Genomic DNA, 25797 nt, shown 5'->3' on the forward strand with positions numbered 1-25797 from the left:
CGCCGTGAGGCCCGAGCTGGCGGCCGGAGGGGCCCGGGCCCCACAGCAGCCCCCACGGCCTCCTCCACCCCGCTGCCCACCCCCCTCCCCTTCGCACCCCGAGCCCTCCCCTCACTCCCGGGTGCCCGGCTCGCTCTCTCCCTCGCTCGCTGCTTCACTCTCTCCCTCTCTTTCTCTTGCTGGCTCGCAGGCTGACGTCACCTGCCCCTGAGCCGCCCGCGCTGATTGGCTGCGGGTGACGTCAGGGCCCTTTTTCTCTAGGCATGACCTCATCCTCCAAGCTCTCCCCCTCCCTCCCCGTCCCCCCTCCCCCTGTGTCCCCCCTCCCCCCGCGGCCGCCGCAGTCCTAGCTTTCCCAAGCCAGAGCCGGAGCCCCGCAGCCCGGGTAAGACTAAGCACGCCCGTCGGGGCCCGGCCTCATCCGTCCGTCCGTGGGTCCGTGGGCACCCGGGGGTGCGGGGGAAGGGGCGGCGCGTGGCTGTGCGTGGCGGGGGGCGCGTGGGTGCGCGCCGGTGAGCGCCAGGCTGGACTGGGGCGGGGGTGCGCGCGCGGAGAGGAACGGGGCCGGGGCGCTCGCGGCGGCTGTGCGGGGCGGTGCGGGGCGGGGCGGGCTGCGCACCGAGCTGCCCGGCCGCCCAGGTCTCCTTTTGACCTTGGCCGGCCTGTCCCGGCGGCGGCAGCAGCAGCGGAGGCTGAGCAGCCGGGCCTGGCCCGGGGGCCGCCGCACTAGGTGAGTGCGGGGATCCCTCCCGCAGCCACTCGCGCTAGCCGGGGGGACAGCCGAGCCTAGGCTGACTGAAGGACGCGCGGACGGGGCCCGGGCTGAGAACTGGGGCTAAACTGGCCGGTCTTTCTGCACCCAGGCCCCCCCTGTAGCGCCTCCGGGCAGGTGAGCTGCTCGGCTGGGGGGAGGGGGCGCCGCGGGCTGAAGATCAAGAGCAGGGCGGGGCTCCAGGTGCAGTCCCCCTTCCCTGCTGCCTTCCCCCACTTCCCCCGGGGCCCGGGCCCGAGCTTTGGCTGTGCACCCGACAGGCCCGCCAAGGGAGGAGGATTCAGTAGGGGGGCTGAGAGGAGGGTCTTCTGGCCCACCCAGACGGCCAGCGCCCTCCCCCCTCCCCGGGCGGCGACAGTGATGTGGGTATAGGGAGTGGAGCGCACCTTTGTGTTCGCAGAGCCCCCTCCCCCCCCACACCCCCACGTTGGGTTTCCTGTCTGCGCCAGTCTAAGCTTGGCACCAGGGAGGGGGCTGCGGCCCAGCCTTCCTTTTTCCCATATCTGTCCTCTTCTTGATGGGCTGGGGGTGGCACTGTCAGTCAGCGGGCATCATCTCCCTGCCTTGGCACTCTCTTTCTCCCCTCCTGAGCCTTGGCTGGGTGCCCCCAGGTAGATCGATGCTTGTAGCCACCTAGGATGGAGTGTGGGGAGATGGAGATTTCAATCTGGCCCTGCAGCCTGAGTCCCTTGGCCGGTCTACTGGGCTCCCATGAGCTGTGGGGGAGAAGAGGAAGGGAGCTGGGCGATGCAGAAGGTTGGGTGGGGTGAGTCTGGGAAGGCCTGGCTGGACCCAACTTGGACTGTGTCCATTAGCTTTGGGAGGTTTGGGGCTAGGGAAGCAGGGACAGAGTCCCCCCCCCCCCCCCCCCACCCCTACATACATAGCCTACTACAAGGGACCTTCGGACTGGAGACCACTAAAGCCTTCTTGTAGAACTGCCTGGCCCATCTAGGAGGGGAAGGGAAAGGAAGCTGCACATCCCACCTTCTCCCCTTCCCTCTCTTCCCCTCCTCTCCTCTTCCCTCCTTTTCTTTCTCTTCCTGCACTGGCTGGCGCCTAGGTGGCAGGCCCAAGAAGTATCCATATTCTTCAGGTCCCTCTCTGTGCTCTGACCCCCACAATGCCCTGCCTTTGCTTATGTCCAGCACACAAGGACCCTCCTCCTGAGGCTGAGCATCTCCTAACTCCAGCCACAAGGAGAGTGGCAATAGGTGCCTCCCCTCCTCTTTGCAGTAGGAGACTAGAGGAGGGAAGAGCATCACCCCTGTTGCCCACCCCCACCTCCCATTGTCCCTCCAGGAGGGAATGAGTTTAGGTTCTGCTGTACTAGGCCCCTGAAAGCTAAGGGATCCCAGGCTGGGACCTGCAGCCTCAGCATGCCTAGTGCTCCAGGAAGGCCCTCCAGTCACTGACCAGAGGTGTTCCATAAACATTTACTGTCGAAATAAAGGATTGAATACTGAGTGGCTGCTGCTGCTTGGTTCCTTTCTACCCAGGATTCTTTGGGATAAGGATGGTAAGGTAGGGGAAATCCTCAGCAGAGAAGAGGCAGAGGAAGCCTAGGCAAAAGCTGGTCTCTGCTGGCCTAATGAGGGAGACAACATGCAGGCACATATGTGCAAAGAAGCGCTAGGCAGGTCCACTGGGGGTAACTGCAGAGGGAAGGCTCAGTGAGAGGCTTTCCAGAGAAGGGGCCCTGGCCCTACACTCAGATTTCCTGTCCTGCAGAAGTGAGCAAGGCCATCTTTGGGTCTGGCTGCAGTGGGCCCAGGGAAAGAGGTGGAAGGATGGAGGGTGTCCTGCCCCAGCCTCCACCAGGTGCCCCCTAAAGGGCCTGCAAAGGAGGGAGGGAGCATCTGGCTGAGTCAGCTTGGAGCTGAGCTGAGTCGATAAGCTTTATTAAATGCCTACTATGTGCTAGGCACTTTCAAAAATGAAAACCATCTGCCTCCCAGGCCTCCGTCCTTCCAGGTAAAACTAGCTTGGCTATAGTGGGAAGCAGTGGTTTGGGGCCTCTGGGCAGCTCATTGCTGCCTCCATCCCAGCGGCATCATGGGCCATCAAGAATGCTGGACAGGCTGGTCCAGGGACCACTTTGAGGCTAGACTCTGACGTCTGGAAGCCCTGTGACCTTGGCAAGTCATCTCACTTCTGAGGTCCACCTGGAAAATGGGACTTCTCATACCATTAAATAACATAATTGTCATCATAACATCATTAAAATGGGAATAAATATTTGCCATCTAGCTCATGGGAGAACTAGGCCCCAGTGACGGCCCCCATTATCCTGCTGGATCTGGGAAGGTGCCCCTTCTAGAGGAGAGGAAGCCGGAGTTGTTCATGCCTTGCCCCAGGGTCATAAGCTTTGGAAGGAGCCCAGCTAGAACTCAGTTGAGTTTGATTCTCCAGCTCCCAGTGGCCTTTGGGGTAAAGAGCAGAGTTTGAGCAGAGACACCTTGGCCTCCTCCCCTGGTCCTGTGGGATAAGAGGGGCTGCTGCTCCGAAGAGGGATGGGAGGCAGCAGAAGGAAGATGAGGAGACCGGGCTTGTCATCGAGTCACCAATGCCAGGTCATTGTCCATCTTAACAGACCTTGGCTTCACCTTCATGGTGAGGGGTTTGAGGTGGACCTGAGCAAGAAGAGCCGGGGTGACCTGCCTAGGAGAGGGGGCAAGGGAGATTGCTGGCTCATCTTGGCCAGGTGCCTTCTCCTTGGGCCTGTTTCCCCATCTCTAAAGTGAAGAAATTGGACAAGAGGATCCTGGGGGCCTTTCTTCTTTCTCTGCTTCTCCCAGTGATTGAATTCTGTCCTTCTAAGGACGGGCTGTAGAAATGAATGGGTCAGGGTGGGGTGAGGGTCCTTGCTTCCTGAAGATCTCCAAGCATTCCTAGTACTGCCCCAATTAGCCTGCATCCCAGGTACCTTTGGCCTAGCTAAGCGGCTCTTTTCCTAAGTCCCATCCCTGAGCGGCTCCCTAAATCCAACCTGCTGGCATGCTGGCCCTCCTCTCTACATTCCACTAAAGAATCATGGAATCTTGGCCCATCTCTCCCAACCTTCCATCCTCACCCCACTAGCAAAATCTTTGGAGAACAATTTATTTCACCAAGGACTTACTAAGGACCCACTGTGTGCCAGGTAGCTTGCTGGATACAGATATAAGTGAGACCCATCCCTGCCCATATATATTTATGGAGGGAGATGGCTCTGTTTAGGGGGGAAACTTCCTCCTTACAGTAAACCCCCAAATTTGCCTTCTGCAACTTGGTTCTGGCTTCAACAGAGCAGGACAAGCCCACCCACATTTCTCCCCTTTAGAGCCTTTTAGATACTGGGAGATGATCTTCATACCCCACCCCACAAAGCTTTTTCCAGGCTAAACACATCTTTGGAGGAGAAAGGCTGGCCTGGGCTGACTTCCTGTATCCTAGTGAGGTCAAGGTCTGTGTAAAGTCAGGGCATTAGTGGGGAGGGCACTTTCCTTCCTTCTGTTCCCCCTCCCCCAGCTCTGGCCACTGCCCCACCCTTCACTGTGACCTTGGCTGCAGGGCCCCAGGTGTGCAAAGATGCTAGGTGTGTGTTTGTGTATGCATATTTGTGTGGATGTCTGATCTCCAGTTAGTGCTGGGTTGGCCCCACAGGAGACGGTGCTATCGCATACAGTGTGTTTGTGAGCCTTCACCTGGGCCTGGGGGTCGCCGGATAAGGTTGAATTGTGGCTTTGTGGCTTCATGACTGTGTGACTGACCTTGGACAAGGGACAAATATTTTCTGGATCTCGGGTTCCCCTTCTCTTAAGTGAGAGATGAGCCAACTCTAAGATGCCACCTAGCTCTGACCGGGAAGCAGGCAGTGGGAGAGGGGCTGGCTGGGAACAGTGGGCGTGCTCTCATCACCCAGGATGCCTGCCTGCAAGGGCAGGATCCAGACTGAGGGTCAAGGAGGAGTCTGTGTGCTTGGGAAAGAGATCAGGAGGCAGCTACCCTTTTGTTGTCTGCCTCAGGCATCTGGGGAAGGCCTCTTGGGCTGATTCTTGGTCCCCAGCATCTCTGCCCCAGGGGCCTTGGGGCCTTTGCACTTAAGCACTGCTGTTACTGTTCCCAGGCCCTCTGTGGCCGAGAGGTGTGTGGGGCTTTGGCCCCTCCCAGGAGACACCTTCTGTGTGGTGGATCAGTCACTATTTTGTGGTTAGAGTGGGAGGTGTGGTAGCGTCTCCAGCTTGTAACCTTGGCCAAGTCATTTCTCTTCAGTCCTTTGTTTAGGGCAAAACCTCTAAGACCTCTGCTCACCAATAATCCCTGTCCTCTGGGCCCCTGCAGGGATTGGCCCAATCGAAGAAGGTTACCTGGAGGAGGCAGGGCTGGAGCAAAGGCTGGCTAGGGTCAGGACAGGCCCAGGAAAGAGGCTGGAGGAGACCCCCACCCTTGAAAGGTGGAGAAAGAGGGGCTGGCAAGACTGCTGAGGGTGGGCCTTGTAAGCAGTCCAGGTTGGGGTGGGGTGGCTTTTCCCCTTCAGAGGGCTCCCCTCAAGAGTAGTGACCCTAAGGTCTGGTAGGCCAAGGATTTCAGAGCACTTTTCTCAAAAGAGCCGTGAGAAGCAAAGGGAGCTAGGATTTTTCTTGTTTTTCAGAAGAGGAAACAGGCTCGGCATGGTTCAGTGCCTGGCTTATCCAGGGCCTTACAGCTAGCGGTTGTTAGAGCTGGGACTCAGGGCTATCCAGGATGGGTTGTGGTTGAGAAGATGCTGGGGGCAGGGAAGTCAGTTTGGGAGGCTGCTGGCATTGGGTGATGGAGTGGTGAATGATGGAACGGACAGGCGGGGGAAAAGCACCCCTTGACGTTCCCTCCGCATCCTGCCCATGCCTTGACATTAGTCATCTCTGGCCATTCCCTTCCTTGTCACCCTGAGCTCCCCACCAGCCTCAGCTCGGGGGCCTGGTTTTCTCCAGCCCTCCCTCCCCTCCCCAAGTTACTGAATTGACTTTCCTTGGACCAGCTTGGTGACCTCACTGTCCCCAGAACCTCCTGGGTAAAGAGGCTTCCACCACCAATGCAGGGTTAGTCTACAGTTTGCTCTAGGAGAGGTGCCCTGGGCCACACAGCCAGAGGCAGACCCGAACCCCAGTCTCAGTGATGGCCATTGTGGCTGTGCCTCCTTCCTCTCCAAGTTTCCGGTCACTTCCCAAGGTCTGGAGCTCTTCTGCACTTTGTCTTTGCACCCCCAGCATGGAGCACAAGGTGCTTGATCAACACTCATAATAGTGGAGCAAATTGAATGACAGGCTGAGGAGCCAGGCAGTGGGGAGCCATGGAACGTTCTTAAGCAGAGACTCGGTGAAACTTTTAAATGTCTCTTCTGAATGATTGGGCCTTCAAACTGGCTCCTCTGTGGTGTGGCTTGAGCAGGTCCATGGGTGTCAGCATCTCTCTCCCTTCCCCCTCATTGCAAGACTCTAGGCAAGTGTCATCAGGTGCAGCCCCTCTTGGCCTGTCAAGCTGTGGCTCAGACATCTCCCAGGCTGCCTGGCTGTACTTGGCTCCAATGGGCAGAGCTATCCGAGTTGTACCAGACAGGACCATTTAGGCTTGAGGTCAGAAAACTTGTCCTAACCACAAGAATTGTGCCCAAGAGGCAGCCAGAAGAGGTGGGGAGCTCTCCTCCCTGGAGGTCTCAAGCGTTGGAGGCTTGGCTGAGCTCTAGGCTTCCTGTCCTCCTTCAGGGCACCAGGTCATTCACATAGGAAAGGAAGCCTGCTCCTGCCCTCAACATGCTACTAATGAGTAAATGCAGGTGAGAGACATAGAATTACACATACATTCATGTGTCTCCATGGGAGACACAAGCCGGCTTCTGACTTGGAGAATGAGGAAGGGCTTCCTGAAGGAAATGCAGTGCCCTCTAGAGCCAGGGCTTTGTAGAGTCAAGATTGGGGGAGTGGGGACCAAGGTTCTGGTACAGATAGGAAAGGAACGCACAGGCCCAATGGAGAACATGGAAAGAGGAGAGATCCCAGTCATCAGCCGGGATCCCAAAGGGCTCTCATCAGCAACCAGAGGAATCTGGATTTGATCCTGGAGAAGCTTGAGCAGGGGAGGCAGAGGGTTAGTCCTGGCAGTGATTTGGGAGTATCTACATTTCAGCCAGGTGGAGGGTGGATTCTCTAAGGTAATAACGAAGGTCTTTTAGGAGGGAGGCCCATGTGGAGGCTGCAGTGCCAGCGGTAGCTGTGGGGAGAGAGACAGATTCAAGATGGGTCGTTGGGGTGGAAACCCAATAGGTGAGGGAGGGAAGTGGAGACCCCAGTGCCTGGAAGGAGGCCGGTGCCCTTGGCAGAATCTGGAAGGTCGCTTAGGGGAGGGCTGGAGATAGAAGATTTGCCTCTGGGCCTCCCCCCCCCTGGAGCTGTCCAGCAGGAGGCTGTGGAGGAGGCATCTGCCATCTCGACCCTGTACTGCCTCACCCTGCAGCCCCAGCCCGCTGTCACGAGGAGGTTTCTGCGGCTGTTGTTGCTATGGCAACCACTGAGGTGCTAACTTGCTAATGAGTCCCCTTGGGCCGCAAATAACAATTATATCCTGGTTAATAGGCTCAGGAAAGGTTCTTTGGGACTAGACTGGAGGGCCGGAGGGATGCGGAGCATGGGCTTGGGGGAAGGGGGGCCTGCTTTCCCCTCTCTCCTAAAGGCCCAAGCCCAGGGTCACTTGGGGTCAGGACCTTCAGGGGCCCTAGAGCCCCCTCTTTTTACAGAACTTCCTTAGGGGTCACAGATTCTGAATTTGAATCCAGACCCTTTGCTTCCAGATCTTGTGTGTTCCACTTTACTAATGACAGACCAGGAGAGGCCTGAAAACTGAGAGAAGTCACCTCCAGCTTTTCATAGCACCAAGGTCCGAAGGTGGGCACTCCATGATGCACGGCTGCCATCTTGGAGGTTTCAAGGACTGAGCAGGCTCAGAGGGACAGTCCCCAGTTAGGCTCCTGGTCAGAGACTCCCGATTCCAATCCCAGGGGTGCTGACTCCTCAAAACTGTGGGAATCTACAGGAGTTCTAGGTTTTGTAAAGCACTTGACTTACTGGAAGGGGGAATGGGTAATGGGAGGGGAGGGGGAGGATTACCATCCTCTTGGAGGAGGGACAATGGCCCCTGCCCTCCAGGGTCTTCATTCTCTTGCTGCATTTTGCTAGTAAACCTGCAAGAAAGTGGGAGGTAAGGGCCTGGGGGTAGGGTGGGGGAGAGTGCTAACCCCACCCAGAGGCCTCTGGGAGATGCTAAACCTGAGTACAGCTAAGGAAAGACGGCCAGGGTTCTCTGAGGCCCAGTGGGTCAGGAGAGAGTGCATCCCTAGCATGAGGGAACTAGGTTTGGGGGACCAGAAGCAGACCTGTTTAGGTGGATCATGGTCTGTGGAAAGGAGGGCTATGAAATCAACTTGGCAACATCAGTGTGTGCAAGATTATGACAGGCTTCACAGGCCAAGGCGAGGTGTTTGAATAAAACTAAGAGGCCGGAGGGAGCCACGGTAGATACTTGGGGCAGCTGTGTGTAAGGTGCAGACCAGTGAGGAGGCTCTTCCCTCTCATGCAGGGAAGAGGGAATAGATGTCTGACCTAGGAGGGTGGCCATGAAAGGAGCCAGAGAGCGTGGTGACTCGACCAGTCTGGCACCTGCTGGGGTGTTGGGTGAAGCTGAGGGAAGGACCCAGGTAGTTCCGAGGTCGAGTTCCTGGAGGGCTGGTGGTGCCAGTACTGAGAGGGTCTGGATAGGTGGCAGTCTGATTTGGGCCATAATATGGGCCCTCCAGGTGGAATGGCCAGCTGGGAGTTGTTGGGGCTGCCCAGGTTCAGGAGGTCATGGAGGGCTGGCTGTATTGATCTGGGAATCATTGGCATGAAAATGATCCAGAAGTGCTAAGAGCTAGCACTTCCTGGGGGGGGAGGGGGCTGGGGTGGAGAGAAGGTGTTTGAGAGTTGAGATTAACCAAGCCTGAAGGCAGAGGTGTTTGTTGTTTTGGTTTTTAAATTTTCTTTTGGTTTCCAAATGAAGATCTACTTTCTCTCTCTCCCACCCCCATTACTTTGTGAGCTCCTTGAGGGCTTCTCTTTGTGTCCGAAGGGCTTGGCACCGTGCCTGGCCCTCAGTAGGTATTTAAGACGTTTTCTGATTGACTTGCTTATCCCAGGGTCCTAGCTAAGCCAGGAAGAGTCAGAGCTAGAATGTGAACTCAGGGCTCTCCTGTTTCCCGGTGCCCATCTCCTTCTACTCTGTTGTCTTGCCAGAATCCTGTCTGTCTCCTTTTGGGCCTCCCTTTCTTCCTCTCTAAAATGGGGTGATTAGACCAAGTGATCTCGGAGGAGAGCCCTCTCAGAGGATCCCGGGACTCCCCACTGGTCGGGCTTCATGGGGAAGAGACCTCAGTGCCAGAACTATCCACACCCCAGAATGAGCTGCCTTGTGATAAGTGAGCTCTCCATCCTGTAGTGGGCGCACTGGCCTTGCCCAGCTCTGAGAATTTATGATTCCTGGGGAGGGGGGAGGGGAGTGAGCCCACATCTGCTCCCATCTCTGAGGATCCACTAAAATATTTGTAAGGCACTTAGCAGCACAGTTCTTGGCACATAGTAGACACCATATAAATGTGCACTTTTACGGTGATGTTGAAGGGAGATCTGGAAGGCCCCTTAGACACCACCTGACCTTCTGTATAGCCTGTGCTCCATGCCTGCACTTCCCAGAATGCTACCTGCTCTTCTGAGCCAATCCCTGATGCCACCAATCCAGCATTTTCTCTCATTTCTCCGCCAGTCTTGGGAGGAGACAATCTAAGTTTTGCATTGACCTTTCTGTGAATAGTGGAAGAGAAGCCCCTTGAGGGCAGGAACTGTCTGGTCAGGTGCTTAATAAATGTTTGTTGAGTGAATGCCTCCCAGCCCATATCCATTAATTTGCCAAATCTCTCTCTCTGTCTCTGTCTGTCTGTTTGTCTCTGTAGGGAAGAGGAAGAGAATGAGCATTTATGTGGCACGTGTCTTTATCTCCTGCGCCCTATGCTCTTCCCCTCCTTCCCCCTCTCCATGTCCTCATCACCTCACACCTGGACAGAGCTGCTGGGGGAAGGGGGAGCTGCTTGCCCTCTACAGGCCATCTCACACTCAGAGTGACCTTCCTAAAGCACCACCTGGCCTTGTCGGGCTGCCTTGTCACCCCTGTTGTGCTCAGCCATGCCATTCTCTACTTCCCTGCCATCTTCTGCCCATTGTCTGTCTCCCCAGTTTATAAATGAAGGAGCTGAGGCAGAGATCACTGGAGTGCCTTGGCCTCGACCACACAAGTGCTAATGTCAGAGGTGCATATGGCCTCTACTTTACAGATGAGGAAACCAGTCCCAAGGCAGTTTCTGTGCCACGGGGGCGGCTGTGCAGGCCTGGCCCCACCCACTACCCGGCTGCCCTTTGGTGCCTTCTCTCACCTTGTCTCCAGCTCCAGCTTCCATCTCCATGCCTTGGTGCTGGCTCTTCTAGGCCCGGGGTGCCCTTTCCCCTCCCTTCTGCTTCTAAAACCTTTGCCTTTCTTTGGGGTATGGCAGGATGGCCTCCTGCAAGAGTGTCCTGGCTTTGGGTGCTGCCTGCATGCCCGCCCACCCCCCACCCCCGCCCCCCGACAATTGTGTGTGTCTGTGTGTGTGAGACAGAGAGAGTGGGGGGGGGGGGTGGATAGAGAGAGACAGACAGAGAGCAAGTGAGATCAGATGCACGTTTGCTGGGCACAAGCCCCAAAGATAGCCGACTCAGCGTGGCGCTCATACACACACTGGCTCTGATGGTCTGCGTGGTGAGCCAGGTGGCTGTGCTGATCTTGGCCACAGTCTCAGTGGGTGAATCAGGCAGAGGAACCGCAGGCATTCCTGGACTCTCCAAGGCCCACCAACCTTGCTGAGCTTTGGGGAAGAAGTCTCCTGGATCAGCATGGACGGGTACCTTGGGGCACGCCCACTGGCCCTTCTCCCAGGCAGAAACCTCCCTGGGTCTGCTCCTGGCCATCCAGGTTGAGGATTGAGTATTAGAGGTTTATGCTAATGCCCCAAGCCTGGCCCCCCTAGGAAGATTACAGATTAAATTGCCAGCAGACTGTAGATCTCCCGAGTCAAAGGCCTGGGCTTGGGGGGGGGGGGGGCAGGTTGACCTCGTTTCCTGCCCCTACCCCCAGGTTTATGGGCGGAACTGAGGGGTGGAGAGACAGGACAGCTTATCCCCTCCCCACAGGAGCAACTTGGGCTCTTCCCAGGCCTCTGGTCAGAGATCAGTCTCCCCACCTCACCAGGTGATTAGCCAGTCCTCTCCACACTGCCATCAGCCTCCTCCCCCTGGTCTCTGGCTCAGGAAATCCTCCGAAATCCTGCAGGCAGCTCCCCAGGGTGCTGTGGTGGAGATAAGAGCCGCCTCTGGCCCCAGCACGAGCCCCAAAGCCAGCTGCTGACGGCTCCCTCTTGCCCCTCTCTGCAGGTCTGGCACCATGCGCAGCCACCCTGGCCTCTAGCCACCCCTCGCCCACACCCCAGCAGCAGCATGGCTGGGGACCGGCTCCCTCGGAAAGTCATGGATGCCAAGAAGCTGGCTAGCCTCCTGCGCCGGGGAGCTGGGGGGCCCCTGGTCATCGATAGCCGCTCCTTTGTGGAGTACAACAGTGGACACGTCCTCAGCTCTGTCAACATCTGCTGCTCCAAGCTGGTTAAGAGGAGGCTTCAGCAAGACAAAGTGTCCATCGCGGAGCTCATCCAGCCAGCGTCCAGGATGAAGGTAGGTGGCTCTCCCTGCTAGGCTTCTCACCAGGCCCGAAATGTCAGAAGCAGCCGGCCTTGACCATTAAGCATGTGACACAGGGGGAAACTTGCTCAGAGGGGGCAAGGGACAGTGAGCCGCGGCCAGGTCACAGGATGTGAATGGGGGGTCCAACCATCCATTTGACAGGTGGGGAAACCGAGCCTGAGTGACATCCCCCAGCTCCTCAGTTAGCGGAAAACCTGGGCCATGGGCTCCTCAGTCCTATGTATTCGCGCCACGCCTCCTGGCTTGGTCCTCAGAGTTCACTGGGTGACCTTGGACTTGAGGTTTGGCCTCGGCTTCAGCTCCTCCAAGAGCCACAGCTCTGTGTACAGAGGCCTCTGTCCTTCCTTCTGATGCCACTCTCAGGAAGGGCTGATGCCTGCAGGGCAGGCCTCTGGAGGCAGACAGTTCTGCTAGACTTGAGGAAGGCCTGCCTCTACCTGAAACCCACCCCCCACCCCTACCCTAGAAGCCTGAGCCTCTCAGTAAGGAGGAGCTGTTGGCCAGGGCTAGCCCGGAAGCACCCTTCCCCCAGAGGCCTTGTCCTCCCTGGCCCCTTAGAGTAGTCCTTAGAAGCCCTGTCCCCTTTCCGTTTCTGCTGAGACTGGGCAGCTCAGGGGGAAAGCTGGGATAGCCCTGAGCCTGGGGGCATACAGCCTATGTACTGGAAGGGAGGCACCAGAGAGGGCAGGAATGGAGTCTCAGTGGTGGATCAGGGATAGGGCAGGACCCAAGACTGGGCTGAGACCAGAGGAGAGGCCTATGGCCTGGAAAAGCTAGGGAACCATTCCTGATCCACCAGCCACCAGCTGGGGCCATCTGCCACCTCCCGCCTCCTACCCTTGCAGTGGGCTTTCATTGGCTTCCAATGACCTCACCCTGCTTTGGGGAGGGGTCCTGTCCCATAGCCCTGGCTCTGTCCTGGAGTAACCTTCTGCCTTGAGGTCAGCCCAGGGGGGTGGGGCACACCTGCCTTAGGGGCCTCAGACCCAGCTGCAGGTGTAGCAGGTCCTCTCCCTCTATGTCCTACAGTTTCTCCTGCCTTCAGAGGGTTATACCCATGAAGAAATCACCCAGCTGAGCTCTCCTCAGCCCCATGGGGGCTGGCGCACAGCTCTCTCTATTAGCAGAGCCTCTCTGGCCACAGGGGCCTTGCTCCTTAGGTCTGAGAGTCAGGCAGCACTGGAGCCAGAGCCAGCCAAAGGCTACCCAAGAGGGAGGGCCTCAGGCACATCCTGAGCCTCCCTATTTGTCAGTTGAGAGCCAGCAAAGGTCATACCTTGTCCAATTCCAACCCCAAGGAGCCTAGGCGTGAGGTCCTATGTTTGTGGGGGAAAGGGGAGTGGTTAGGGGAAATCTGAGGGAGGAGAGAAGCTAGAATCTGGCCCCTAGGCTTCCTCCGCTGTAGATCCCCCTGGCTCCTCAGCCCCAGGCACCCAGATACCAGCTGGGTGATCTGTATATACACGTTTGTACCCACACATAAATCTGTATGTGCATAGTCCACCCAAAAGAAAGAGAGGGCTGCTTTGGGGAGGGACTCCAAAGGACCAGATGGCTGGAATGGCGACGTCAGCCCTGCATTGTCCTGCCTGGGCCTTCTCCCTCTTGACATAGATAGGCTGGGCCAGCTCATTCTCCCACTGGTGACTGAATAGGAGTGGAGAATCCTGGGGCCCAGGGGCAGACTGTGCTGTACCAAAGCCAGGTTTCCAGGCTTCTGGCCATGGGGGCCTCCCCCAGGCCAGAGGTACCTTCACATCTTGGGGGAAGAGGAGCTCTGTGGGGGCAGGCAGGGGACCCGAGGGCATTGGGCCCTCACTGCAGCTCCTTTCTCCACCCTCAGGTGGAAGCCGAGGAGAGGCAGGACGTGGTAGTTTATGACCAGAGCACCCGTGATGCCAGCGTCCTGGCCGCTGACAGTTTCCTCTCCATCCTGCTCAGCAAGCTGGATGGCTGCTTCCACAGCGTCTCCATCCTCACAGGTAAGAGGGAGTGGGAGGGTGTCTGTTGCCATGCTAAGTCTCTGCCCGCCCTCAGAGCCTTGGCTCAGCCTGAGGGGTCAGCAGACCCTGACTGGGGTCCTGGCTCTTGTTTCTTGGGCCCAGTGGGTCACTTTCCTCCAAAGCTCTTTTGTGATGGCTTTCCAGGGAGGAAACTGAGGCCCAGAGTGGGGAGGCACATTCTCTGCCTGTGAGGGGCCTCTGTCATTTAGGGGCAGAAGAGAAAAGAAGCCCTGGGCCTGTGTGCCTGGAAGTGAGTGAGGGGAGCCCTGGAACTCCACCCAGGAAGCTAGAAGCCCAGGCAGATGGGTGTCAGCAGGTGTGATCTTGTCTCCCGCCACCAGAGATTACTTTGTTCACTTAACAAACATTTATTGGACACCTATTGTGTGCACAAGAGTAGGGGAGCAGCTGCCAGGCCCTTCTCATCTGTTTCCCTGTCGTCCTGGTCCTTCTGCCTCAGGGCCATTTGAGGTGGCAAGTCTTGGGGAAGAGGGGTACCTTGTGCCACAGCTTGGCAACACCCCCACCTCAATCCCTAGAGTCGGGTGCATCGTGTCCTCTTGTTCTGAGCCCAGCACTTCCCTGGGGCTGCTGAAGGGCAGAGGGGACTGCAGCCCCCTCCCGATGCCTCACCCCCCCCTTTCCACCCCTTGGTGTAAATAGCCCTGGCAGGCTGTGGGAGCAGCCCATACTGCCGTACCCAACATGCCAGGCTCCTTGGAGTCGAATGGAGCCAGCATTGGCCTGGGGCTACGGAATCATCCTTGCCTGCATCATCTGAACCCGGGATCCCAGGGGAAGCAGCCTGCAGGCTCAGCTTGGGGTCAGGCCTGGAAGCCTGGGGAAGGGAGGGGGGCAGTGGGCCTTGGAGGGGCACAACCCTCTTGTGTCTAAGAGGCAGCTTGGTGGCCCAGTGAATGGAGTGCTGGGCCTGGAGTCAGGAAGATCCACCTCCAGTCTTTCCTAGCTGTATGACCCTGACCTCTGTTTGCCTCAGTTTCCTCCTTTGTAAAATGGGGATAATAGTACCCATCCCCCCAGGGTTGTTGGGAAGCCCTTCATGAGACAGTACCCCTTCAGATACTTGAGGACAGTTTCCAGGGTTAAGGCTAGGGGTTGCTGTGTCTCCCCCCGCCCAGGCACCTGCCATGCCCCCGCCATGCCCCTCCCCCCCCACAGGCACCCTGCCATGCCCCTCCCCCGCCACAGGCACCCTGCCATGCCCCTCCCCTGCCTCTCCCCCCCAGCCTTGGACTCATGAGTCCAAGTTGGAGCCTTCATGTTTATCCCCAGTATAGACACCTCACTTGAGTGGGCCCACGGGAGATATCTGTTCTAACCTTTTGGAGCCCTGGCCCTTGGAGAGCTGGGATACTGTCTAGGTCATCAAACTAGTCATTGAAAAAAGTAGCCCAGGGCCGAGCCCAGAGCCCTGGGGCACTCTGCTGGAGACCTCCTCTAGGGCTGCCATTGACCAGTCAGTTCACAGGCATTTATTAATCACCTATTGTGTGCCAGGCACCGGGATACAAAGTGGGCAGCATCATGGGTCCTGGCCTCCAGGAGCTCCCAGTCCACCAGGCAAGACAACTCCAGAAATGAGGGACACACCATGTAGAGGGGAAAAGGGAAAGCATTTGGGGCGGGGGTGGGGGGGAAGACTCAGAAAGGCCCCCAGAGAAAGTGTTCTTGGGCGCGAGTCCTGAAGGAAGCCAGGACAAATGCCTGGAGTCAGGAAACAGAGGAGGTGACAGGGTGCCACTGGATTGATTGGTTCCAAGGCTGAATCCACTTAACCTTAACTAGCATTTGTTAAGTACTTCCTCTATGCCAGGTGAGGCCACAAGGTGGCGCCATAGTGCACAGAGCATCTGGCCTGGAGTCAGGCTGACTTCAATCTCGTGAGTTCAAATCCAGCCTCAGACACTTAGTAGCTGGGTAACCCTGGACAAGTCACTTCGCCCTGCTGGCCTCAGTTTCATCATCTGTCAAGTGAGCTGGAGAAGGAAATGGCAAACCGCTCCAGTATGTCTGCCAAGAAAACCCCCAGTGGGGTCACAGAGTCAGACAGGACTCGATGGTGGTGTGCCAGACACAGCCTAGAAGGATAGGTCCCGAGACCATGCAGAATGACCCCAGAGCATGAGGGGCAGCTCAGTCCTCCTGCCTAGCCCACAGCCAGCAGGAGAGCCCCTGACATGCAGGGCAGCCTTTGCCCAGCGTGGGAGATGCGGCTTCTCCCTGCCCAGCGAGGGAGGGAGGGAGTGTGGTCCAACAGGACCGTTCTTGATGGGTTTCAGGGAAAACTGTAAAGCAAGGGCCATTGGGGGCAGCTGGGAGCCTCAGAGCTGTAAGGCAGAGGGGAGAGGGAGAGCCATTACGGGGGCTTGGGCTCCACAGCCCCCGGCACCCAGGGGATCAGCCCTGAGCCTCCGTGGTTCTAGAAATGCCAGCAGCAAAGGAGGCTCTGTCCCTTTAAGCTGGCTCAGGGTCCCAGGACCATGGGAGGCCCTGCTGCAGTCTGTGTGCTGAGTAAGGAATGTGGGGCTGCATGCCTGACACGTTAGCTAGGCAGACTTCTTTCCTCTCCGCTGCCCAGGCAGCCTTGAGCTCACTGGGGCTGGCCAGTGTGGTGCTGGTGGACATCCTGGGACCTGCCAGGCTCCTGTTCGGCTTAGCCCATGGCAGGCAGGTGGGAGGTGGCTGCCGGAAAGGTCAATACCTGGGTGCCCTGGGACCGTGCTAGCACCCACCCAAAGCCCCCCGCTGCTGGAGGTGGGCCAGGGCCCTTGGAGGCAGAAGGAACGTAGGGAGCACCGAGGAGGTGGGTGTGGGGCGGGTTGCACACAGGGGAGGGGGCGATGTGGGCCTGCCTGCCAGAGGCCCGAAGCAGGGGGGGCATAGGCAGGCAGTGCCTTCTCAGGAGCTGAGAAGGGAACACTTCCAGCTTGCCCAGTTCCAAGGCAATCTCCTCAGCCCCCTTTCCTCAGGAAGACATCTCTGAGTCCCTGGGCATGGGTGGGCACACATGTGCCCACACATACACAGCATGACTGGGGGTGCTGCTGGGGCTCTGGCGGAGGCTAGCTGTGGGAAGGGGAAGGGAGTGGGCCAGGGCTCTGACCTGCATAGCTTCCTGCTGTGGTCAGTGCCTGGCAGCTGCCAGTATGACACGCCTCTCTTTACTTAGAACGTGTCCTCTTGTCCCCAGGAGTGTGTGTGTGTGTGTGTGTGTGTGTGTGTGTGTGTGTGTGTGTGTGTTGTGGTGTGGGGTATGTGTATGAGAACACACACACACACACACAGAGGCACCCATACCCCCACACCATACATGCACCCCACGCCACACCATACACATACCCCTTCTTCCTAAGAGAGCCTGAGGATAGCCCAGGTCTGAGGGTGGACCTCAGACAGGGCCGTGAGGTTTGCAGAGGGGAGTCAAGGCAGGCTTCCCAGGGAAGAGGGAAGGGAAGCCTGAGCCATAAGCTCAGCTCCCAGCTGGCTGGGGTCGAGGGACTGGATGGTGGCAGGCTGGGGCATTCCAGGCCCATGAGCAAAGCTCTGCAAGTGGAAAGGCATTGGGGAGGCCTCAGGAAATGGAGCTGTCCAGTAGGGTGAGAAGGAAGGGCCTCTGGGAGGCAATGGAGCCTTGAAGGTCAGGCTGCCCTATGCTTTAGAAGGTGGGGCGTTGCTGCTGGCTTTTCCCTGGGGCCAGGAGGATTGTGGGATCAAATCTGCTTTTGCAGGATTCTTCTGGCCCGGGCAGCTGGGCCCCCATGATCCTGGGCTGCCCTACAGCTCTGGGAGCCCCACTAGCCCCACAAGGTGCAGATCAGGGGTCAGCTCCCAGGAGGAGGGAATCTGGTCTCAGGCCTTCAGGAGAGTTTCCAGGCCTCCACCTGCCCCATCCCCTGTGCTTGTCAAGCGGGGGTCCTGCTTCTGCCACACACCTCTAGGGTTAGAGATGCCTGTCTGGCCTAAAGCTTTCTCTTGAAACTCTTGCTCACTGTGCCCAATTTGGCCCCTGACACTAAGCCCAAGTCAGCCCTTCCTTATGACAGTCCTTCCAAGACAGCTCTCACACCCTCCTAAGTGTTAGACCCTCTCCCGGCCCCTCCTGTTGAGAGTCAAGCCTTGAGCCAGGATCCCAGGAAGGCTCTGAGTAAGGGACTGACTTCCTGGCTTCCACCAGGGCTGGATCCCTTCCTTCCAGGCTGAGGCCGTCAGGAATTGAAAATATTTCCTCTTCCTTCTTCTTCCTCCCCAGAGTGTCCTGCCTCCCACTGCAGCCTGGGGAAAGCCCCCCAGAGACCATGATGTCTGCTTCCCCCATATGCCTCATTGGCTGGGGGCTGTCCCAGCCAAGTGCCATGCCCCCCCACCCCTGCCCTTTGGGAAGCTGGGGAGAGAATGAGCTCAATGTTGGCTGTGCCAACTCCCTTGTCTGTTGGGGGCACCCCCTACTTCCAGTCCCCCCGGGCTGGCAACCTCAGAGTTGTCCTTGCCTTTCCCTCCCCCTATACTTCTCGTCCAGCGTCCACCCCACTGGGTCCCACATCGGCCCCCCTGTCCAGGTATTGCCCTGGACCAGCCCTTCCCGTGTCTCACAAAGCCTGGGCTTGGGACAGCCTACCTGCCCTTCCTTCCTCCAAGGCCTGCTCTGCTTGGGTGCTGGTTCTTTTGATGGGGTCCAGGAAAAGAATTATTCTACAGCCCGTGTTTCGATACAATGCATTTCCTTATTCATTTTCAGTGAACAAGAGTTTGTTCTCTTTCCCTCTCATCCTCCCCAGAGAAAGAGAGAAAGAAGAAAAGTCTTGTAGCCAGTGTACGTAACTCTGGCAAAGCAAACTTCCACACTGGCTGTGCACAGAACCATGTGCCCCTTCAGGCCCTTGACTCCCCCTGTCCCCCCAGCCCCACAAGCAGCCTCTTAGCTGTGGCTTCTCACTCTGTCGGTCGGAGGCCCTTGGCTGTGGGATGGGGACTCATCAGTGCCCTCACCTCCGGGCTGATGTGAGGCTCCAATGTGGGGGGTGCCAGGCATGTGCACCGTTGTTTGTGGGCCCCCTGGGGATGGGTGGGCTGACCTTTTACAGAAAATGAAATAGGCCCACAGTGGGCAGGAGGCTGCCTGCTAGGTCAGAATTTTTATAGACTTTGTGTCTGTGACTTTGTGTCTCCCTCCTTGTGCCCTTGTCAGACTCCCCCCCAACACGCGCGCATGCACGCATGCACGTGCACACACACACAGAGGCCCTGACAGGTCACAGACTTATCTTCAATGTTGGCTGGACCTGACCAGGAGAAGAGCCCCCTGGGCTTCCAGTTCAGGAGGTGTCTCCATTAACGTGCTCTCTACACACATGGAAAGGAGATGCTGACTGGCCTCGTCACCCTGGTGTGCATGCCCTTCCCTGGGCCCGGGGCTGCGTGCCCTAAGCTGGCTCCAGGGCTGGATGGGGGGGCAGGGACTGGGTAACCAGAGCCCACACACACCTGTGCTGGAGGGCCAGTTGCAGCCAGGGATGTGATTCTCTGGGGGTACTCCTAGGCATCTGACCCTCACAGCCCTGGCAAAGGCCCTCAGACAGGGAGGGAAAGCCAGAATAGATTGGGGCGGGGAAAAGGGCTGGGAGCAAGGGAGAGGAGGAGTTTCTCTCTGTGCCTCCCCCAATTCCTTCTCCCTGGGGTGGCCGGGACAAGGGCATAGCCAGCCCTAGAGCAGCACTAGCTAGTGAGCGGTACCTCATCCTGCCCTGGCCATCCTGGCTGCTGTGACTTCTGCTCTGTTAGGCAAGACTCTGAAGCATGCTGCTGCCCCCTAATTAGCCAGGCTGGGATGTGGGCGGGGTGGGGTGAGGCCCATAAATCTGCCCTGTCCAGAGTAGCTGGAAGTTCTGGGTTAGCTTAGGGGGAAGAGTGGCAGGCACCACTGGCACAGGGGCCCCTGGCTCAGAAAAGGGCATCACCCATCATCCACCCCCACTAACTGCTCGGCCCTTCCATCCACAGGAGGCTTTGCCACCTTCTCCTCCTGCTTCCCTGGCCTCTGCGAGGGGAAACCAGCAGCCAGTCTGCCCATGAGCCTCTCCCAGCCCTGCCTGCCTGTGGCCAGTGTGGCCCTGACCCGAATCCTCCCTCACCTTTACCTGGGCTCCCAGAAGGATGTTCTTAACCAGGTGGGTATGGGCCCCTCCCACTGCAGGGGGTGGGAGAGAGGCCAGGACCCCCGCCCGCCAGTGGCCTGTCATCATCGTTATAGATAGTAACAATAGCTGGGATTCCTGTAGCTCTTTGGGGTTTTCGAAGCTGTGGACGTGTTTATCTCTGATTTTTATGACAACCCTGGGAGATGCGTGCTATTAATATCCCCGTTTTACAGACGATGAACTGAGGCAGAGCAATTTGCCCAGAGTATGCAGTGCCTGAGGCTCGATTCCAAGCCTGGTCATCTGTGTGCTGTGCCCTAGCAGGATTAGAGTGGGGTGTGTTGGCCCCCCAGACTAGCAGCCCCAGGAAAGTGACATTTCTGGGAGGATTCAGTGAGGTCCCCCCCTATCCCCCACAGGGTGGCGTGATTGAGGGCTGAAGCCAGCTGCTGGGACTCCAGGAGGAGCTGGCACACTCTCCTCCAAGGCTGCCTGCTGATGGGGGCGGTGGGGTGGGGGGGGGGGTTCCTCTGGAGCCCTGGCTCCCAGGAAGCCCAGCTTCCACCCCCTTGTGCCTCCTCTATGGCACTGGACACATCCATTCCCCACTGTGGGCCTCAGTTTCCTCATCTGTAAGTCAAGGGGCCGATGCTCTCCGAGCGTTGCTGTGGTCTTCCGAGGGGCCCTCTCCCCTAGCCCTTCCTGGGATGTCTCTGGACCCCCCTCAGCCTTAGCTCTGCCCGTGCAGGACCTGATGACCCGAAATGGGATAAGCTACGTCCTTAATGCAAGTAACTCCTGTCCGAAGCCAGACTTCATCTGTGAGAGTCGTTTCATGCGCATTCCTGTGAATGACAGTTACTGCGAAAAGCTGCTGCCTTGGCTGGACAAGTCCATTGAGTTCATAGGTAAGGGGGTGGGGGGAGGCTGAGGATCCTGGGCTTGGGCTTGGAGGGGAGAGGGATGGCCAGGGTGTCCAGGAAGGGGGTGGGGAGGGGGGGCAGGGCATCTGGAATGGGCAGGGGAGGCAGCCAGGGCCTCTGGGAGGGATAAAGGAGGGGGGCAGGACATCCAGGACAGGAAGGGGAGATGGGGGAGACGGGGGGGGGTGGCCAGGGTGAGACTGAGGGCTCTAGGCCCACCCCCTGAGGGCCATTCTCTCCCCTGGCATCCCCAGACAAGGCCAAGCTGTCCAGCTGCCAAGTGATCGTACACTGCCTGGCGGGCATCTCCCGTTCAGCCACCATCGCCATTGCCTACATCATGAAGACCATGGGCATGTCCTCGGACGACGCCTACAGGTGACCCCTGCTGCTCCTCGAGTGGACCTGGACTGGGTGGGGGGAGTGTAGTCGGTGCCCCAGAGCCGCTGTTCCTCCTAGGGCTGAGGCCTGGTGCCCAGCTGACCCCCCCAGGGCCTGACTTGAGCCCCGGCCCTAACCCTGATGCTGACGATAAGCCTTCTTTGTGGCTGGGAGTCAGGACATCTGCTCCAGCCGGGCCCCTGGTAGGGTTCAGATCTGGGCTCTGTTCTGAATCCCTTCAGGGGCTCAGTCTCTCTATCTGTAAAGTGGACTTGGCTTAGTTGAGCTTCCTCCATCCAGCCCCAGGCTGGGGGGGAGGTCAGGGCTCCTTTAGGGGCCCTGCAGAACCTCCCTGGGGTGGGGGGCTGGCACAGTGTAGCACAGGGGAAGCCCTTGCCAATCCCGCATGGCCCTCCCCAGGTTCGTGAAGGATCGGCGCCCATCTATCTCACCCAACTTCAACTTCCTGGGCCAGCTGCTGGAGTATGAACGCAGCCTGAAGCTGCTGAAGGCCCTGAAGGCTGAGGGTGAGCCCGAAGCCCTGGGGCCGACTGAGCCCCTGCCTCCCCCCACCCAGCCGCTGCTGCCGCCACCGTCTACCTCAGAGCCCGGTGGGGAGGGCAGCCCCCTGGCACCCCCCACCAAGCCCCTGTGTGCCAGCGCCCTCCAACAGGGCCTCCGCGGGCTCCACTTGTCCTCCGAGCGCATCCAGGACACCAACCGTCTCAAGCGTTCCTTCTCCCTGGACATTAAGTCAGCTTACGCCCCCAGCAGGCGGCCTGATGCCCCAGGCCCCCCCGACCCTGGGGAGGCTCCCAAACTCTGCAAGCTAGACAGCCCCTCTGGAGTGTCCTCCAGCCCCGAGAGTCCCGACTGGCCGGGGCCCGGGGCCGACCTGCCCCTCGAGGTCAAGCCTCGGCTGAGGAGGAAACACAGGCATCCTGCCACATCCCCAGGCCACAGCCTCAGCCTGAACTTTGGCGCTGCCCCTAAGTCAGGGCCCGTGTCCAGTGGAGGGGAGGACAGCCGGCTGGGCCTCTCTGTCCATGGCCTTCCTGGCCCTGGTCCAGGAGGCTGGGCCTTGCCCCTGGACTCCCCTGGGACGCCTTCTCCCGAGGGGCCCTGGTACTTGAACCCAGAGGGCGCTGGGGGCAGCGGGGCATCCCCGGCCCTCTTCCCAGCGGCCTCCTTTGGCCGGGCTGGCCTTCAGGGCAGTGGCAGTGTGGACCTGAGACTGAGGAACAAGCCCCGAGCAGAGCCCCGGGACACCAGGCACAGTTGGCATGAAGACCCTGGGCCAGAGAAGTCCTTTAAACGGAGAAGCTGTCAGATGGAGTTTGAGGAGGGCATGGTGGAGGGCCGGGCGAGGGAGGAGCTCGGCAACATCAGCAAGCAGGCCAGCTTCTCGGGAAGCATGGAGATCATCGAGGTGTCCTGACAGCTGCAGGCAGGGGGGGACTGGGGAGCCAGGGGGTGGGGGTGGGCATGGGGGGAGGGGTTATTTATGAGACAGGCGGGCTGTGCCCGGAGCACCCCGTCCCCTGGAGGAGTGAGTCACAGCCTCTGTTGTGGCCCCTGAACCCCCACCTGGATGGTCCTGGGCGCCCTTGGTCAGGTGTCTGTGCCCTGCCTCTGGGTGGGAGGGGGCCTGGCTGTGCTGCTCCTCCCCCACAGCAGCCACCTGCTCCAGTCTGGCAGGACGTGTAACCGGGGCTTTTTTATTTATCGAAGCTGTTCATTCTGGCAATGACTCACCCTCGCAGGGCCTTCTTGAAGCTCTGTTTTTACTATACGGTATTTAAATCGAAACACACGTTTCTAAGCAATATGAGGCCGCCACCTGGTTCCCTTTGGTAGCACCCTGGGGGCAGAAGGCACACGGGACCCAGCCCCCCCCAACCCACAGAGACTGCTTTCATGCACTTTTTACATAGAAAAAAGGAAAAAGGAAAAAAAATCTTTGCCACAAACTGAGCCGCGGAACCTCCCGCCCTCCCCCTATGGTCCCCCTCCCCCTCCCCTAAATCCTCCTGGCCTCTTCTTTTCTGCAGTCAGGCTATAGCAGAGATAAGGCCTGTGGCTGAGACGAGTGGGCTCTTAGGAGTCCCAGGGGGCAGCACGAAAGAGAAGGGGGTGATGGCTGCCCCTGGGCCACAACCCCTTCTTGCTCTGGGGTGGGAAGGCGGCGTGCTGGGGCTTGATCCCCTCGCACAGGTGCCCTGGGCAGAGCATTAACCCTGGGCCCAGGTGACAGGGCTTTGGGGGGTAGAGACAGAGCCAGCATATTGAGTAACTTCTGAGCCCCCCCAGGGTCCTTCCTGCATGAAGCCTGGAGTCACCAGGGCTGTTAGTATGTGTGTATGTGAATGTGAATGAATCTGTCTGAATGAGTGAGTGTGGGGTGAGTGTGTGAGCTCCCACCCCCTGCCCCTGCTGCCCCCCCCCCCCAGCAGCCTTTAGGAAAGGCTGATCTCAGGGTTACAGTGGGGGGCGGGGCTGGGGGGCAGAGCTGTTCTCGCACTGACTGGAGCCCTTGTGGAATTTCCCAGCCTTCTGGGCTGTTTCACCCATTCCTCCTTCCCTCCTGGGCCAGTAGGTGTCTGTATCTCCCCACCCAGTCTCTCTGCTCCTCTCCAGTCCCCTCTGCTCTGGCCTTTGCCCCATCCCCAAATCTGCCCTCACCCTATTGGAGTGTATGGGACAGCCCCCACCCCCCTGTGTGGCCTTAAGGAAGGCCCTTCCTCTCTCGAGCCGTTTTCCTGCTCTCTAAAATGAGTGGATTGAACTCCAACTGTGTCCTCTCCAGCTGTTGTGTTTGAATCAGCGTCCCTCGGGGTTGGGGGCCTCGGTGGCTCCTGAGACCATGGAAGGAACAAAGGTTCATGGTGCCCTTCCAAGGAGGCTTCCAGCCTTGGGCCCCCGACCCTGCCTCCCTCCCTCGCTCTCTCATTGCCAGGGCTGTGCTGAGGAGGCATCGGAGGTGCCAGGCTCCAGGCTCCCAGTGCCTGGCCTCCTCCAGCCCTTTCTTCCCTAGGTCCCAGGCAGTGGCGAGGGCAGTGTCAGGTTGGGTGGGGAAGCCCAGAGGGCCAGCCCCAGCTCTCCTGCTCATCCCTCCCCTCCATCCTCCTCCTTTCCTCCATTCCCCCTTGTCACTGTCCCTGCCCTGCCCCCACCCCTCTTTCTTGCTCCCAGGTAAGAAGATAAGCTATCAGGGTTGTATTTGCAATCCACGGATTAGAGAATTAAGTATTTATTATTATTAATTATTATTAATTATGATGTAAATTTGCCTCCTGGTCTTTGTTGCTTTGAGTTTCTCAGTGACTTGGCGTGAATTCCATGCTGGTCGCCCTCCCCCACCCCCTGCCCCCCCCCCCCCCCAGTTATCTGGGAGATGGCTGAGTGAGGCTTTCCTCTGCCTTGGGTCACACAAGGGGGTGTCGGGGGATAGGGGTTCCTTTCTTCCCTCTTCCTTCTCCCCTCCCCCACCAGAGTCACTGACTCACTAACTTGTGACTAGGGTCCCCAGGATCCTCTCTTGGACTCATGCTTTGAGATCCCAAGTTGTTCCTTCTTCCCAGTATCAGGAGGCCGCCAAGCCTAAGGGCCAAGCAGTCCTGCCTGGCAGGGGCAGGGGGACTTGGGGATACATGGGGAATCCCAGAGCAGAGGGAAGTGAGGAGTAAGGCCTCCTGACTTATCCTGGCTCCTTGGCTCCCATGGGGCCTAGTGGTGAGAGGTAGCATCCACCCGCTCCATGAGACCAGTGGTGGGGAGAGAAGGGGGCTATGGATTGGTTCAGTTTGTATCGAGTTGTTCTGGGGGGCTCCGGGCTAGGCCCTCCTCCTCAGAACCATCCCCCCAGCCAGGCCACAGCAAATCCCCTTCTAGACTCCCTCTCTGGAGACTCTGCTCCCTGCCCCCCTCCTCCCTGCCATAGCCAGTCCAGCTTGGCCCCATACTCTTAGGCCAAGGGTCGGACAGCACTTCCTGCCTGCCCAGGCCTCCCCTACTGGCCCCCATCCCATGCTCTTTCTCCCCCCCAGGTCACAGCTGATTGGGAGGGGCCCGGCTGCCCCCCTACCTGGTGGAGTTATTTATTAGTGACCGGCGGCGGCCGGCCTTCCCTCCCCACTTTCTTTTCCTTTCTTTTGTATTTGGAAACAACGTGTTGTAATAAAGACTCCTATAGATGTTTCCTCGTGGCCTCACCTGGGCTCTTTTCTCTGTGGGTGGATGACAGTGGCTGAGAAGGGGAGGGCAGGGGAGTATAGGTTCAGAAAGATTGTCACTGAAATCAGCATGACCTGGAGGGAAGACAGGAAGAGCGGGCCCAGGATCTGTCCTTGGGGTGCTCCCAGTCTGAGCAATGGCAGGGCGAGGGGAGCAGACCTGGGATCTGTCCTTTGGGTGCTCCTGGTCTGAGCGATGGCGGGGCTGGGGGGGGCGGGAGCAGACCCAGGATCTGCCCTCAGGGAAACGAAATCCCAGGGTCAGAGAAACAAGGAGCTCTGAGCTGACTTCCCACTTGCTCTAAAAATGATATGATCCTAAGGAACAGAGCACAGGGCCCTTGTGGCCCATCTCCTGGGGCTGCCTCACTTTTCAGACCTGGCCCTAGGGCAGCCAGGTGGGGGGCTGTCCAGATCCCAGTCTCCTTCACGTGCAGGTGGCCTACCTCAGGAGGCCATATAGGTGCTGAGGGGCAGGGGAAGCTTGGGGCTGGCCACAGGC

The 25797-nt window shown here is 58.6% G+C and overlaps 1 protein-coding gene across 2 annotated transcripts; it reads left to right on the forward strand.

The window, feature by feature from the left end:
• Positions 1-320: 320 nt before the first annotated feature.
• DUSP8 (dual specificity phosphatase 8) lies at positions 321-24430 on the forward strand. Of its 2 annotated transcripts, none has more exons than XM_036762230.1 (7): positions 321-385; positions 11278-11571; positions 13445-13583; positions 19623-19789; positions 20508-20667; positions 20937-21060; positions 21484-24430. In XM_036762230.1, the coding sequence occupies exons 2-7, from the start codon at positions 11341-11343 to the stop codon at positions 22499-22501; spliced, it is 1839 nt and encodes a 612-aa protein (XP_036618125.1). In that variant the 5' UTR covers positions 321-385; positions 11278-11340; the 3' UTR covers positions 22502-24430. The 2 variants fall into 2 exon arrangements, with proteins under 2 accessions (XP_036618125.1, XP_036618126.1); XM_036762231.1 differs by lacking the exon at positions 321-385 and adding an exon at positions 551-730.
• The last annotated feature ends 1367 nt before the right edge of the window (positions 24431-25797 follow it).

This window comes from Trichosurus vulpecula, chromosome 6 (genome assembly GCF_011100635.1).
Source record: "Trichosurus vulpecula isolate mTriVul1 chromosome 6, mTriVul1.pri, whole genome shotgun sequence".
NCBI lineage: Eukaryota > Metazoa > Chordata > Mammalia > Diprotodontia > Phalangeridae > Trichosurus > Trichosurus vulpecula.

What these genes read in the sequence shown, in the direction of transcription:
- DUSP8 (XM_036762230.1), top strand. Translation starts at nt 11,341, where the DNA reads ATGGCTGGGGACCGGCTCCCTCGGAAAGTCATGGATGCCAAGAAGCTG. An exon ending in AGCCAGCGTCCAGGATGAAG is followed by an intron (nt 11,572 to 13,444) that starts GTAGGTGGCTCT and finishes CTCCACCCTCAG; the next exon opens with GTGGAAGCCGAGGAGAGGCA. An exon ending in CAGCGTCTCCATCCTCACAG is followed by an intron (nt 13,584 to 19,622) that starts GTAAGAGGGAGT and finishes TTCCATCCACAG; the next exon opens with GAGGCTTTGCCACCTTCTCC.